The sequence below is a fragment of the Dysidea avara genome, chromosome 5 (genome assembly GCF_963678975.1).
Source record: "Dysidea avara chromosome 5, odDysAvar1.4, whole genome shotgun sequence".
NCBI lineage: Eukaryota > Metazoa > Porifera > Demospongiae > Dictyoceratida > Dysideidae > Dysidea > Dysidea avara.
In genome coordinates, this window is record NC_089276.1 from 21300450 (window position 1) to 21316330 (window position 15881).

General features: G+C 37.6%; 1 protein-coding gene across 2 annotated transcripts in view; it reads left to right on the forward strand.

The window, feature by feature from the left end:
* Positions 1-333: 333 nt before the first annotated feature.
* Positions 334-15881, forward strand: part of LOC136256168 (mucin-2-like) — a 36579-nt gene continuing 21031 nt past the window's right edge. For both annotated transcript variants that reach the window (XM_066049113.1, XM_066049114.1), the window contains exons 1-8: positions 334-552; positions 5462-5767; positions 6834-7095; positions 7967-8875; positions 9941-10114; positions 10905-11828; positions 14422-14592; positions 15545-15709. In XM_066049113.1, the coding sequence (XP_065905185.1) occupies positions 361-552; positions 5462-5767; positions 6834-7095; positions 7967-8875; positions 9941-10114; positions 10905-11828; positions 14422-14592; positions 15545-15709 (3103 nt within the window). In that variant the 5' untranslated portion in view covers positions 334-360. The remainder of the gene's footprint in view (positions 553-5461; positions 5768-6833; positions 7096-7966; positions 8876-9940; positions 10115-10904; positions 11829-14421; positions 14593-15544; positions 15710-15881) is intronic.

A 15881-nucleotide genomic window follows, 5' to 3' on the forward strand; every position in this document is an offset into this window, starting at 1 on the left:
TGCCAATACCGAATGCATTCACAAAAAAAGTATGGACAGCACTGAGGGTAGTATTACAGTCTTTTGATAGCTTTAGTTGTGGAGGTTATGTACCACATGGCATACCAGTTATCTCAATAATAGCAATATACATCATATGACAACTACAGCTAACAAAGACATGACAACTACAGCTAACAAATAACTATATGTTATTAGTGACATAATCAACCTCAAGATAGAATACCCTTGAAGCTAACCGCAACACCAAAAGAATGTGCTTTGTTAATTACACACATCCTGCATCCGCTATTTTGGGTATAAAAGTTTATCTTGTTGGATACCTCACTTCAGTGTTTGCAATCTTTAAAAGGTGCAAGAATGATAGGCAAAGCAAGTGGAGTTTTCTTTTTGTGCTTGCTAAAGCATGCTGTGTCTGTTCCAATGAATGACTTCTTTATGCTTGGAACAGGAACTTTCTCTACACTTGGAGATGCTGAAGAGTCAGAGTGTGTACAGGGTTCTCAAAGTATTGTCTCCGAATATTGTGGTGACCCCTTTGATACAATATGCGTAAGTTAAAAATACCTCCTCGGTAATAACTATGTCAAATAATACTATCACTGTCAATGTCTAAAAGTCTAAATAATAAAGTAGCTATCTAGCATAGCTGCATGACTCTTATGTAGAAAAAAGCTATCATGTGCGTCAGTGTACAGTATAATAATTGTTGGGCAATATTAACTGATAGCTATATGTCCTAGAAGACTCGGTCATTGATATAACCTCCATGTACATTGTAGCTAGTTACAAACATGAAAGGATTTTGTATGGCTGAAGTAACCTTTGAAAGCCACTGCATGGCTGCCAGCTTATTCGGACAACGTCATGTGCAGGATTCGATTCTAGCCATTTTCCAATACTACAAGAGAAAAGCACAAATTTCGACCACCATCACATCAGACATGATATCGATAGCTCACAAAGAAGATTCCTATACTCTTCTGGAGAGTTCTACATCATAGATTAGGTTTTGCACGCAAAATTTCAGACTTGCGGCTTCCTTCGTCTGGCTGCACTGAGGAGAGGCAAAAGTGACCTGTCCGCAAAAAAATGGTTGCTGAACCGAAAGTTTTTATTTTCAAGAATAACACAAACTACTCTACAAGGGGTAGTCACTACCAATAGTCCTGTAGAACTATCTGCGACCAAATCAAGCAATCAAAAGCTAAATTAGTACTGAATCAAGCGATCAATACATCCTAGAAAGTGGTGATTAAGCTAGTTCGCAAACAAAACAAGAATTTCGTCAATCAAAAAACCTTGATCATGGTTGCAGATGGTTCTACAGGACTATTGTTAGTGACCTCCCCTTGCTCTTAGTACTCAAGCACACTAGCTGTATGAAGGTAAGAACTCTTCTTACTATAATAATAGCATACAGGTTACTCACATTTATAAGATTTTTTTTTAATTGCTAGGGGAAATGGGCAGCTAGCAGGTATCAAGGGGTCGCAACTCCCTTGAAATCTCGTAAAGCTCTCTTAGAAATCTTGTTGAAATCTCTGAAAATTGTTGTAAAGTTCACTTCTGTATTTTCAGTGTCACGTATGCTCCCCACAAGTTTGCAGAGAATTTGAGAAAGAATTACGCGCATTTCCGTACACTACGTATCACGTGACATTATTTTCCGTATATCTAAGATTCAAATGATTTGAAATCTTGCCATAATTGCTTGAAGTATTGAAAAATCGCAGTTATGTTTGCCTTCACCATTTATACTTTTTTTCCTTTTGTTTTATCCACTTCTTTATCCTTTGATGATAAACACGGTGCTCCTTTGTTCTAAATATTATGGATTTGAAATCTCGTACAGGATTTTCGGAGTTGCGGACCCTTGGCCGGTATAGCACTATTACCCAGGGTTCAAGCTAGGTTTTTTTTTCGTTTCGTTTTAGCAACCTTAAGCTTTGCTGTCGATTCAAATCATAGCCAGTAGCTAGCTACGTTTAATATTGAACCTAAAGTCATCGAACGCTACCTATTATGAACTTATTACACTAAGCTACTATAAGTGAGCTAAAACAGCCAACAATACCACATTTACAATACTTTCCCTCAGTTTCTACGAGGGTTTCTATTTGTAAGAGGGCTCAAGCTAGGCCAAGTGAGCTAGGCTCTAGTGGATACTCGGTACGGTGTGACGAATCGAACAAAATTACAACCAAACACCTAGATAACTTCTCACCACACAGGGCCGTAGCCAGACTTTTATCTGGGTAGGTTCTTTTAGAAGAAAAGTGGACCTTTTTATGTTTCAGATTATATAATGGTGTGTGCATCCAGCATGCGAAGCATGCTGAAACTAGAGGGGTCTGGGGTATGCCCCCCAGGAAATTTTTGAAAATAGATACTAAAAAGTTGAATTTAGTGGCATTTCAGTCAATAAAAATAACAGTTAAGCTGAAGATCATCTGTATGATTGATATCTGGAAAAATATCTACTGCTACTGTAATTATACCATCTGCACATGCATGTGTCTAAATAGCTATAATATATTGGAATGTCATAGTGAATAAGAATGGGAAAGATTGAGCATTCTGCCATGATCAACAGGGGCAGTGGAGTAGAACAAAGGGTGTCTTAAACAATGAAATTTACACATTGCATGCATGGAGTTGAAGCATGGATGCTATTCGTGGGCTCTGCATGGAGGGGCTTGTCCACCAAAATCTTATTTATTTATTATTTGCTTTACAGCATACATACAACAAGATGCGTACAGTATAAACATTAGTAGTCCTTAAAATCTAGTGTATGCTGAAGGTCCGCTGGAATCCAGTGCCAGTGGCCTAATATTTTAATGAAAGCTCGGTTTAGATAATCTACATGTACCATTTAAAAGAATGTAATCGTGACTGTTCTATTAGAGTGATTGTTCTATTAGAGTGGTTGACTGCTCTATTAGAGTATCTCGATCTTGCATTGCATTTAATACAAGCACTGAATGAGTTGCTTGGAGCACTTAATTTAGCTTCTTATTAGTGGTATCTAGTAAACTGTAGCTGATGAACTTTCGCTCCTGAAAATTTGGACTTGTATACTAAAATTGTGGACCTTTTTGGTTAAATTATGGACCTTTTTGCTAAAATTGTGGACCTTTTTTCCAGGAGGGCGGTTCTTCAGAACCCCCCGAACCCCCCCTGGCTACGGGCCTGCCACAACAACGCACCGGAATATTTCCGGTTAGGACCTTTCAATAGAGTGATCTTGGTTCTTCCTAAGTCCCAAGTTTTAAGCAGCATGAGTAGCCGGCAGCCGAGGCTAGAAACCTAGAAGAGGTAGGGTAATTCCCTAGTGAGTAATTCATAGAGTAACTTTTACGTCACAAAATTACGTTTAAAAGCGTCACTAATTTATAACCGCAACTTCCCGGCGTGGGGCAAATTTAATGGCGGGACTCCTTAAAGAGGCTACAACTCGGCTTCTGGTACTTTATTCCGCATGAAACTTACTCAGAGCATAGAACAGAACTTGGAAAAGATGATGAAATACATTTTTTGGCCATCAGGCCGGTTGGTTTTACCCGGGTTTTTGGACTCAACTCGACTAAGATTAGGCTTTATAGGCCCCTTGAACCTTCTTCACTTGTAACAGTACACTAATACTAACAACACTTCAGTGCCAAGAAAGAATGATCAATACTAATGTACGTTGGTTTGTCGATAGGGTTTTACTCTTCGCCACCCCAGTCACCACCTTTCATGACCGGCGAATATTAGGCTCAAAAACATCCAGACTTCCTACTGTAGTTGTTGCTATCTCTCTCTCTCTCTCTCTCTCTCTCTCTTCGCTTTAGGGCACGCGTATAGTAGTTGCTGCGAGTAGTCGACTTTACTAATTAGAGCACTATAGTGCCGCGCGCATAGTCGACTTTAGGGGACGTACACGTCTAGTAGCTAGTTGCCACAAGTGAGTTGCCACGGTTATTCGACTTTAGGGGACGCGTCTAGTAGTATTAAGGTTAGGTTAGAGTTCAGCTTTGGCTTCTTCTTCACATTTAGGGTTACTTAGGTTCTTCTTACTACTCAGTGATATACAGCTTACTTCGATCGTGAGTCACACTCAACATAGTGATAGAAAAGAAGGGAGCTAGCAGTGGTAGCGAATTTGGTAGCACACTAGGCTATCATGCAGGGTTCGATCCCCCATCAGGATTGCACTTTTTTGCCTTCAGTTTTTGGTTACCTTTTTTGTCTAAGTTCTATAGGGATATGAAATAGGGTGAAAAGAGTGATACCCTACCCTTTGTCAATAAAAACGTTGTGGGACTTTTCTATGTTACTTTTGAAAGTGTCGAAATCCGTGTGCCCACGCATTTTTTTGCCAATTACCAACCGTAACTTGCCCATCACCGATCAAACTAACCTGCACTACTTGAATATCTGAACTGACAGTAAAACTTAAGACAAAAAAGGGTCACTAAACGAAAAAAAGCCCCGCAAAACTCAGCTGAAGTGCAGTCCACTATAGCTGCAGGTGTAGCTATATGAGATCCCTCTCCTACTCAAATTTAAAATTTCTACATTTGTTTGCATAGTTTATTTCTGGTGAATCATCACATAAAAGCTTTTACTGTAGTTCAACCAAGACTATCTGTAGTTATCGAGGCATCTTATGCAAAAGTTGTTTTCTTAAGATTTACAAGATCTCAGTGTAAACACTATAATGTAGAAGTGTTGGAAGATGTCACTATAGACATTGTGCGTACCAAGGCGTGGTCTGGCAAAAACCTGAAAAAAATTGCTACGGCTTCAAGTTTCATGCTTTACAAGAAAAGTGAGGGCAAAAGTATCGAGTGTTCTATTGCAAAAACTTTCCCTAGGCAGAATAACTCGCCATGCAGCAAATATGTTATATACTTTTACCCAGTAACTTACTTTATACCAGCGCTACTAACACGTTTCCTTCGTATTATCATTAAAAAAAATTTTGTAGGCATAGAATGCATACGTTTTTTGCCCTCAAAAATGGCGGATGCATTATTTTGATGATGTACACTGTAATAAAGTGCCACGCCTTGGCACGCACATGGTCTATAGTAATGGGACATCCTAGTAATACCGAGAAGTAAATAAATCATTCCTGGATGATAACTTTTCAAAGTAAATTTTATGACATAATAACTGCTCATTTGAGAACATCTCAGTCTCACATTCAAGAATATGATTTTGACCAACTCTCATTAGCCATCAACGGAGGTTAGACTTCTTTAAGCAACCAAATGGACTTCAGCCCCACTGGCTTTATTCTTGTATTTTCTATGTCCTATGATGCCCATGTATCACATATGTACAAAGTGCCATTGTGAGTTATAAATATATACCACTGACAGGATTATAAAATTAAGCAATGCTAACTTATTGATTAGGGATGCATATGGTTGATCACATGTATATATAGCTAATTTGTTTGTTGTAGGTGACAAGAGATGGTGGCCTCCAACTGTATGATGGATTGTTTGGTGGACCAGCAATAGGAGTGCCACATTCTGCTGGAGCACTCGAGGATGTGGGACCTTCCATGGTTGCACCGTATTGGTGTGATAGTTCTAATGGAGAGGTTACATATGGATCAATACGTATGGGTGTTGCTGGTGCAGATGTACAACTTCAAAAAGCTGATGACTGTGTGAGAAAAGGTTTTCCTTTGAAAGCACCAGCCTTTCAGAGTGATGCATTATTTATTGCTACATGGACTAATGTTATACCTCCTGGTGGTGGTCAGGTAAATACTGTGTCTTGTTGTGGGGATTTTGGTGGAGGAACACTTTACAGTTGCATCTCCAAAATTTAATACAACATTAGCTACATATGTTCTCGCAAATCATGAGATCTCTCTATGTTTGCTTTTGATATTCTCAAACTTCTCAAATACTCACATGTACTAGTTAATAATTTTAAGTTCAGTACCTTGGTTTTATGTGAAATAAATACTATTAAGAGGGGAAGAATCTGTTTCTGGTTCCTCGCTATACGGAATGTAAAAAAAGAATGTCCAAAATCATGCTATCAGACCTAATTAGATACAACTAGTCTTACGTGGTATTAAGAGTTAATAATAGTGGGGAAGAGAGTGTGTTCACACTCTCCTCCACTATTACTAACTCTTAGAGGTATGGTTAGCACACTATCAGTTTAGTGTTGTTCTAATTCTCAGCACTGAAATTAAAATTAATTACCAGTAGCTCTAGTAACAATGATACAGTTTTCCTCAATACTGAAGTTAGAACTGGAACTTATCAGTACTGGAACTGGAATTGGTCGTAATTACTGTAGCAAATTATAAATAAGCAAGACCAGAATTAGTGTTCTGTGAAAGGCAACAAATGATTAATATTCAATAGAATAGAATGATCCAACAGACTACGATCATTGGATTGGACTGATGAACTATAGACTACTAGACTCGTACCTTTTCTTTTTGCTATTTGGGCTAAGAGAACCCATTATGTTGGAGTTAATTCTTCCTCCAACTTCTACTTTCTCAGGACCTTAAATGTCCATGCTCTTAAGTGCTAAACTTAGATACACTGATAGAAAAGAAAGGATATTGATATAATTATAAAATTTTAATAGTATATATGACCAGCTTGCAAAAATAGAGCATATATGGGCAGATAAAGCTTTCCTAAGTTTTCAGACTTTCACATCTTATCACTTTTGCAGAATTTTGGTAAGGCTACTACAATATCAGCAAATATTCAATGACTTGTAATATTGTGTAACAGTTTATTCAGTGCGTATTCTTTGTAACATTGTAATTACAGTGTGTGTTACTTTTTATATTACAGACTAATACTTTTCAATCAGTTATTGCAACAAATGCGGCTGAAGATGAAACTTATGTAATAAACCAATATCTTGACAATGGTATCAACTGGGGCCAGTGTAATGGGATTAATGCACAAGCTGGAGTCACTTCAGCTACAGGCTCTTTAGGCCCTCCTTCCTCTAATACAGCTGGCATTGTTAATGTAGAAATGGGAAGTAATGTTGGTGATCCAGGCAAATATGTTTATTGTGTACACAATCAAGACAAAGAAGAACCAGTCAGTAAGCACTTCATATATGTGTTTTACATTAGTTGTGTTCAACTTGTGTACCAATAATTCAAAATTAATTTTAGAGTTAATAGCTGTGTAGCTGCTCAATGAAGGTATCTCAGGCTATAGGACCAGGTGTCCTACAGACCTTCAGCACTTGTGCCTTAATAAATAAACTGAGTTTCACATGTGGTACTTAGAGATAATAAGTCACTCTAGTAGAGTTTATAAATACATGAAATTGACAGAAAACCCTGACCACTTGGCAGACTCCTGTAAGCGTTTAAGAGTAAATCGGATGGCTGCAGGTTCAAGGCTTCCCAGGTACAGTCATGGATTTTTTTCTCCTTTCTGCCTGTTTTCATACATACTTAATATATTTTCTTTAAACAGGCTATAGGACAAGGTATCTTACAAACCTTCAGCATTTGTGCTGTAAAGCCTTAATTAAAAAAAATTATAATCGCCCTATTAGATCCTTTTACAGCATGTAATTCAAACCTAGTGTCATTTTGTCAAGTTGGTTACATTAATGGTAATTACACTACTATTAATTGTGGAATTTGATCATAACAATGTAAAGGAGAATCTAGACTTACTGTATTTTTGACCATGAATTTGTTGCCATTTCCATGACTAAAGTAGGAAGTGAATTTACATAACCAACCACTGGATAAACAGTAGATGCTTTCCTTTAACTTTTTAGAGTTTCTTGGCACAGGCCAGGGTTGTTCCAAGACATTTGTAACAACCAGTCTCTTCAGTTTTATAACCATGTGGGTTAATGTTACTTGTATTGGTGAAGCTATTTTTCTAGTGCACATTATGAACACATTATTACAGGTATGTACGTATATAATACGGTTAATGTTTTACTGCAGCTTGTACTAGAAATGGCATACAGTACCAAGTTAATGAGGAAGTAGTGACAAATTGTGCAGAAAGATGTACCTGTACAGCCTCTGGAATGTTTACGTGTGTACCACAAAGGTGTCCACCAATTAATGGCCCAACCTGCACTGCCAGTGGTGATCCTCATTATGTAAGCTGGGATGGACGCAGATTTGACTTCCAAAGAGACTGTGAACATGTCATGGCTCAATTTTGTGGAAGCAATGACTTTGTAATTTCAGCTAATAATGATGTGTGTGGAACAGGTGTTTCATGTGTTAGAGGTGTGAGGATCAGTATTCCAGGTAGCAATCCCAGTGAAATTTATATCGACCAGGGATCAAGATTATTCTTTAATGGGGTACAACAGGCATCTAATGATCAGACATACCCTTCTGATGTTGATGTTAATATACGACGTACTGGTGGACGTGTACATGTTACCTTAAGACAACACGGTGTCTATGTTTATTATGATGGAGATAGTTATTTAAAAATCCAGGTGTCAACTGATTATCATGGAATGAATAGGCTGTGCGGCCTATGTGGCAATTACAATGGTAATCAGAATGATGATATTACCGCAATAGGAGATTTAAGTTGTCCAGGTGGAAGAGGAAGAAGAAGTGCGCAAGGAGAAGGCACTGATCAATGTGACAATAGTGCAGGTACCCAAGCAGCAGCCAGGGCAGCTTGTCGTGTAATGAATACAAGTAGTATATTTACTGTCTGCAATGCTGCAGTTGATCCTGGTCCATTTATTAGAGACTGTGAATTTGATTACTGCTGTGGTGACACTAGTCTCCGTGAAGGGTATGTCTGTGGTGCGCTATCTAGTTATGCTGCTGCATGTGCTGAGGCAGGAGCTCAGCCATCAAACTGGAGATCAGAATTTTGTCGTAAGCTTGTAGAGAATTCTTAATGTTGTATGTAATCTAATAAATCAAGTATTTTTTGATGACATACATGTAATACTTGTGCTCTTCATGGTATACTGGGTTACGCATTTCCCCTTGAATAGTAGCCACCCTTGAGTAGTGCCACAATCAGTTATAAAATAATTATAATGAGCTTAAACATCATTTCTGATTATCTAATATTCAAGTTTGAATAATTGCCCAGTCAGTTAATAAATGCCACAGCATCTAACCAAGCAAATATGTAGCTATATGTCTAAACTCCAAAGCCTTTTCTTAAGTCTCTTACATAACTAAAAAGGGCTCTCACCATTGCTACTACCGTAATTTGCTTAATTTTCATGCAAAAAATTTTGTGTAAAAATATTTTCATATGATTTATGTGAATGATTACTCTATTAGAGTATTTCGAACTTGTATAAAAGTTTCATGCTAATTTTGCATACGAAAATTATTTTACAACGAAAAAAAGCAAATTGCGGTATTTCACCAATAATATATAAATAGAGTTGACAGAAGCTAGAGCTGACAGAAGCTAGAGCTGACAGAAGCATGTTATAAGATGTCTTTGAGCAGGCTGTAGGACCAGGTGTCCTACAGACCTTCAACATTTGTGTTGTAAAGCATTAATAAATTTTAAAAAAGATAGAAAGTTTGATTGATGCTACATGGGTTTATTGAAGATAGTGTGTTTTACTGTTTCACTATTCAGTAATATTGCAGTGAATCACTTACATATGTGAACTACGGAAATACACTTGCAGTACTCCAGTACATTACATGCCACACTGAGCATCCTTGATCCTCAAATGTGTGAATGTATGTACATTCCTAAGGACCATAATATAATCATATATGAATACTTTATAGATTATTGGATCTTTTGTGTTGGAAAGAGCATTATTTTTCTTTACGCCATACTGCAAAATTTCTAGTCGGTACAATATTTCATTATGGAAAGAAATTTCTTTCATCAGCTTTGTTAATAAGCATTGTAAACAGTGGCATTATATCTATGTACTTTAATGTGCCTGTGATTTCCTTTAGCTGCAAATTGTCCAAATGGAATGATATTCCAACAGTGTGGCTCATTCTGTCCTAAGACATGTGAAGAGATGGACTCTGATGAACTTTGTGAGGGAAGATGTGCTGAAGGTTGTTTCTGTCCTCCTGGTCAGTATCTTCTTGATGGAAGGTGTGTGGATGCTGAAATTTGCACAGGTAATTTTAGTTAATGGCTATTGAATTAAATTGCATTGAGTGAGCAACAGCAGTAGCAGCAGCACATATTAATGGGCTTCTGTACAGTATCAAGCAGCCATGCTGTTTTTATAGAATTGCATAAGCATGTTCCACACCCAAGCTTTTGCGTGTGTATACACTGCTCAAGGAAAGAACAATAACTACACCAACTGGGTATCAAACCTAGAGATTTTCAATTACTAAGCTGATGCTCTTCTCTTTTGGCTATGCTGCCTATGTTCCTGGTTCAATACCAAGTTTTGCAAAGTTTGGTGTTGTTGTTGTTGTTTCCTTGAGCAAAAGAATTTATTCATGGTGCTTCAGTCTCTACCCAGCTGTAAAGGACCTGGTGGCCTAGTGTCAAGCATCCCACCCAGCTGTAACATCAATGGGTACCTGCATGGTGTTAACTGGGGGAAGCAAACGCCAACTGTACTTAGTGGTTTTGGAGTTATTGTAGAACTTTGGGTTCTGTGGCTTCTCTCCATCAGACCTGGACAGTTATCCAATGGGATAGTAGTCCTGCCTCAGGTGGATTTGACTGCACAAGACTCAATTGTACATCCCTGACTGGTACACATGCATCCCAGTGCTTGTTCGCTGAGCGACATTAACTGTGTTCCATATTATGACTGCTGGAGGCTGCGCTTATGTGTGTGTGGTGGGAGGGGTGTATGTATATATGTGTGCAAATATTAAAAGCACTGCATGCATTGTGTATACCACTAATATATCTTTATTATAATAATTACTATTATTATGTTATTAGCTTGTGAGCTCAATGGAGTAACTGTACTTGATGGTCAGCAGATACAACCTAACTGCACCAGCAAGTGCACTTGCCAACGTGGAACATTTGTATGTGAAGCACAAACTTGCTTACTTGATGGACCTACCTGTGTTATTGCTGGTGATCCTCACTATCAGACTTACGATCTTCGCTACTTTGATTTCCAAGGAGATTGTGAATATACAGTATCTAAGCCATGTAGCAGTAATGAGTTTGATATTTCTGTTCGAAATGAAGCACACAATGATAAAGTATCATGTGCTGATCAAGTGACTGTTACTGGTGGAGGTCTCACAATAGTACTAGGTAGAGGTAATGGAGGAACGATCACCATTGATGGTATCCTACAGGATAACAAAGGTGATGGTATAATTAGGGAAAACAGCGAGGTGCAAGTTCTACGAACTGGAGGGCATCCTAATGTATTATTCCCAACACATGGAGTTAGAGTGTCTTTTGATGGACTATATCGTGTTGAAGTAACTGTGTCTACAAAATGGCAAGGCCAGCTTTGTGGACTATGTGGTAACTACAATGGTAATGATGCAGATGATAACCAGAGCCCAGGTGGAATGACACTCGGAACCATTGATTTTGCTAACAGTTGGATTGTTGGTAACTCAGCTGGTTGCAATGCACCTGATACTGATGTAAGACGAATCTGTCCAAGTACACTTCGAGTTGGAGTAGCACGTGCATGTGGTGCATTTACTGGTGACTTCTTTAGTGTTTGCAATGCCTTAGTGGATCCTACACCTTATCGATCAAATTGTATTTTTGATACATGTGGTTGCAATGGAGAAGATCAAAAGGAATGTTATTGTGAGAGTTTGGCTGCTTATGCTGCTGCATGTGCTGCTAAAGGAGTACCCTTGCCAGACTGGAGAGCAAAATATCGCTGCCGTAAGTATGCATATTACAGCAATAAATACTAGTTTATATTAATGTTAGTGGAACTCTTGAACAATAAAATTTTATTACCTATTAGCACCATTACAAAGCATCATTAGTTTTACAAGGCATAATTATACAAGTACACAAAAAATTTGGAATTTTTAACTAGAGTAGGGACCATAGCACATCAATAAAAAGTACTGAAACAAGTTGGAGTAGTGCATGATTTTAAATCACAGTAAAACAATAAGAAGTATTATATCCCTACTGTGCTCAAGATACCATAATGGAAATGCACAGTAAGGATATAACACTTTCTAATGTTTCACTGTGATTTAATATCATGCACTACTCCAACTTGTTTCAGTACTATTTATTGATGTGCTATGGTCCCTACTCTTGTTGAAAATTCCAATTTCTTGTGTACTTGCTTGTTAACTTTTTTTGTAAATAATTATTATGACTGGTGAGCCCACGCATACCACATCAAAAGAAAGAAGTTGTGCCATGCACCACAAGCCCCAGCTATATCAATTATCATCTGAAAAGTGAAGTATCCATTGCGCTTCACTGTCAGCTATGTTCAACCCGTTACACAACATTACGAATCAAGAACTGTTTGAAAAGTGCCTCTACAATCCACACATACCGAAAAAGAAAAATAATGCCACATGCCCCAGTTATATCAATTATCATCTGAAAAGTGAGGTAGCTACTGTGAGAGATACGGACGACTTTCATTACGAAGGGAAGCCATCACATGCTACCACCAAATCGACACTTTTGCTGTCAGCAAAGTTGAGTGGGACATAAAGGAGGACACTGGTAAGGCTATGAAGAATGCATTGTATGTACTGCGGTATGCCAAAAGGTACCTCTCGGGCCGAAGCAATGTCAAACAGTGAAAAAATCAAGCCCATAGCCTTAGCCATTATCGAGTTATGCTTGTATGAAGGCATCAGTCAGTTACTCAGTCAGTTACTCAGTCAGTCACTAGAATTCTGTTAAATAATTTTTTTAATTCCGTAGCAACTTGTTGAAAGCATTTCGGGTCGATCTTAAGGCTTGTTTGGGCTTACTTTTGCCTAACCAATACTGCCTCATTGCCATCTGGGAAAAGTGAGGCTGGTTTTTGGGCAATGGTTTTTCATGGACTACGCCTACCCTTTTGTGATCCCTACTATACAGTACTATCGTATTGTATGATAACAATGATGCAATATATTAGAAAAGCAATTTCTAAGTATGTGTGGGATTGCATGAATTATTAAGCTAATTTACAAGTTATTGCATTTAATTTTGCAGAAGAAATGTAAGCACATAATAAAAACAGCATTGGCCTGTATAATTATGATACTGTATACTAACAGACTGTCATAATCACCCCATACAATTTAGCTTCTTTAAATTGTTAAGTTGAAGGAGGTAGGGTCCATCTCTGACAATATGAAATGAATCTTCCTATGAGTTATGTGGATATTTTAACAGTAAAAATTCTTTTACGGTTTCGTATGCATATGATATCAGGCACTTTGACTTGTGTTTTTTGGAGCAAAAATGCACAATTATTATATCATCAACTTCCTACCCTCCTTTGTGTCCTATTTGTTTTTGCCTCTAGTGAAAAGGTGTTAAAGTAGTTGGATGGCCTTGTGTGGTGATATAATTATGGAATAAAACAAAGTAATTTTTGCGATATGCCTCCATATGTGATCAAAGTGAGGGGATTGATTGTGAATGAGCATACCATAGTGTTCTCTGTAATGTAACAAATAGAACATAATTATGTAGCTGATAACCAAGTTAACGTATACTAAATAAAGCTTGTCAGTATCTAGTATTTGGGCAGCATACATATAATTTTTGTTATAAAATTCACAGCCTAGTGATACATATGCTTGGCACTATTATTTTCTTGATGTGTTATATACACTCCCTGTGCATATTTGGTTATGTTACAAAAACTCAACAAACAAATGTGAGGAAATTATAGTCAACATAAGAAATGATACACGTTGATATTGTGCTACATCCTATAGCTAATCCAGATGCCTAACAATTATTAACATGCAATTGAATAAGCATCGACCATGCGAAATTCAGAACAAACAACTAAACACAAATACACAAATATACACAAGGATTCACATACGTCAGCTGTTTTTCTCTTATCATGTATACTTAAACAAGACTCTTTGACTTAGTGCAAAACTCACTAAAGTGACACCTTAGCCTGAAAATCAGGCCCATAGTACTAGTGCCTGTCTGACAGCATTAGCTGGTAAGTCATTAAATTGTAAAAATCATTTTTAAAAATTCATAGGAACTTCTCAGAACGTTGAGGACAAGTCACTTTGAGGTAATGTTTGAGTGTGAATATTCCTACCAAGACATTGTGAACTTAGTATGACACTAGTTTCTGGTCTATACAGTGTATTTTGAAGGGAAACAAAAACCTCCACAATTCCTACTGTTTAAGTATATACTGTGTACAATATGTCTATCATGTAGCACTTTAGCATCATTTCAACTATTTGTCACTTTTTACATTGATGCATGTATTTGAATTGTGTGGATAATAACTGTTATTGTTCTATTGTAGCTGTGACATGTCCAGCTAATATGGTATACCAGCAGTGTGGTTCTATCTACCCTCAATCTTGTGATAGTGTTGGTAGACCAAGAATTAGTGGATGTGCTCAAGGTTGCTTCTGTCCTGTTGGACTAGTTGTTGATGACAATGGAAGATGTGTTGAACCAACAACCTGCCCTGGTTAGTTGTTGAACTATACATATATAATACCAGTATGCAGGATTATTTTATACTGTCATTTGCTGTGAATTACGATTGCATTATTTTGTTTGGCAGCAGTTGGCTTTACCACAAAAATCTTTCATGGATTTAAAAATGTATTGACTGACTGTATACTGGTGAAAGTGCTACATTGTATTATACTGTTAGCACACACACACACACACACACACACACACACACACACACACACACACACACACACACACACACACACGCACACACACACACACACACACACACACACACACACACGCACACACACACACACACACACACACACATACACACACACACATACACACACACATACACACACACACATACACACACACACACGTATAGGATTGTTTGCTGGTTATCATGTTTATATTACATAATTATGCTATGAATCATCACTGCATGTTTACATTGGAACCTATTAATAAGGACAATTGTGGGGACACCTGCTGGACACTTGATGGTCCCAAAGTATCCTTTAGCATGTAAACGTACCAGGAAAACCATGATACCTTGATCAGCAAAACACTATTGGTTGACCTTAATACACAAATTTCACTGTATTCAAGTATAGTAATGTTACTGCAAGTTCTGACAAATGTGTACCTTTCAAGATTTTAAAACTCAGTATGTGTAATGATCAGAGCTTTAACAGAATGCTGAGAGTGATAATATTAGGCTGAGTTTGAGAAAAACTTATCATAGAGCTTGCGATTATATGGTACATTATAGACAACTTATTGGGAAATAATCAAGAGTCGTTTATTACCAAAGGCACATGATATTATAACCAAGGATAGTGGACATGAGCTTATGCAGCATTTATGCATGGTCTTATAGTTATTTCATTATAGAAGGAGCTTGTTGAATTATGCAGTGACTGTGTGAGTATGTAATGCTAATTTCACTCCAGATCTCTGTTCACCACTTACTGCTCCTGGAAATGGAATGGTCGACTGCTCAAGTGAAGGCACCTGTGTTTTCACATGTAACACTGGGTTTACACTTAGTGGTAGTGCTGTTAGAAGATGTCAAGAAGATGGAACATATACTGGGACTCAGCCTACATGCATACAAGGTATGTTATATAATGTTGCAAAAAAATTAACTTTGCATGCATATTAATTTTAATAGAAGAGTTTATGTTGCATGCATATTAATTTTAATAGAAGAGTTTATGTTGCTAAATCAGGTTAGGGAAACTGCATTTTAATGTAATGACTCAACTTGCATGATGTAAGGAATACTTT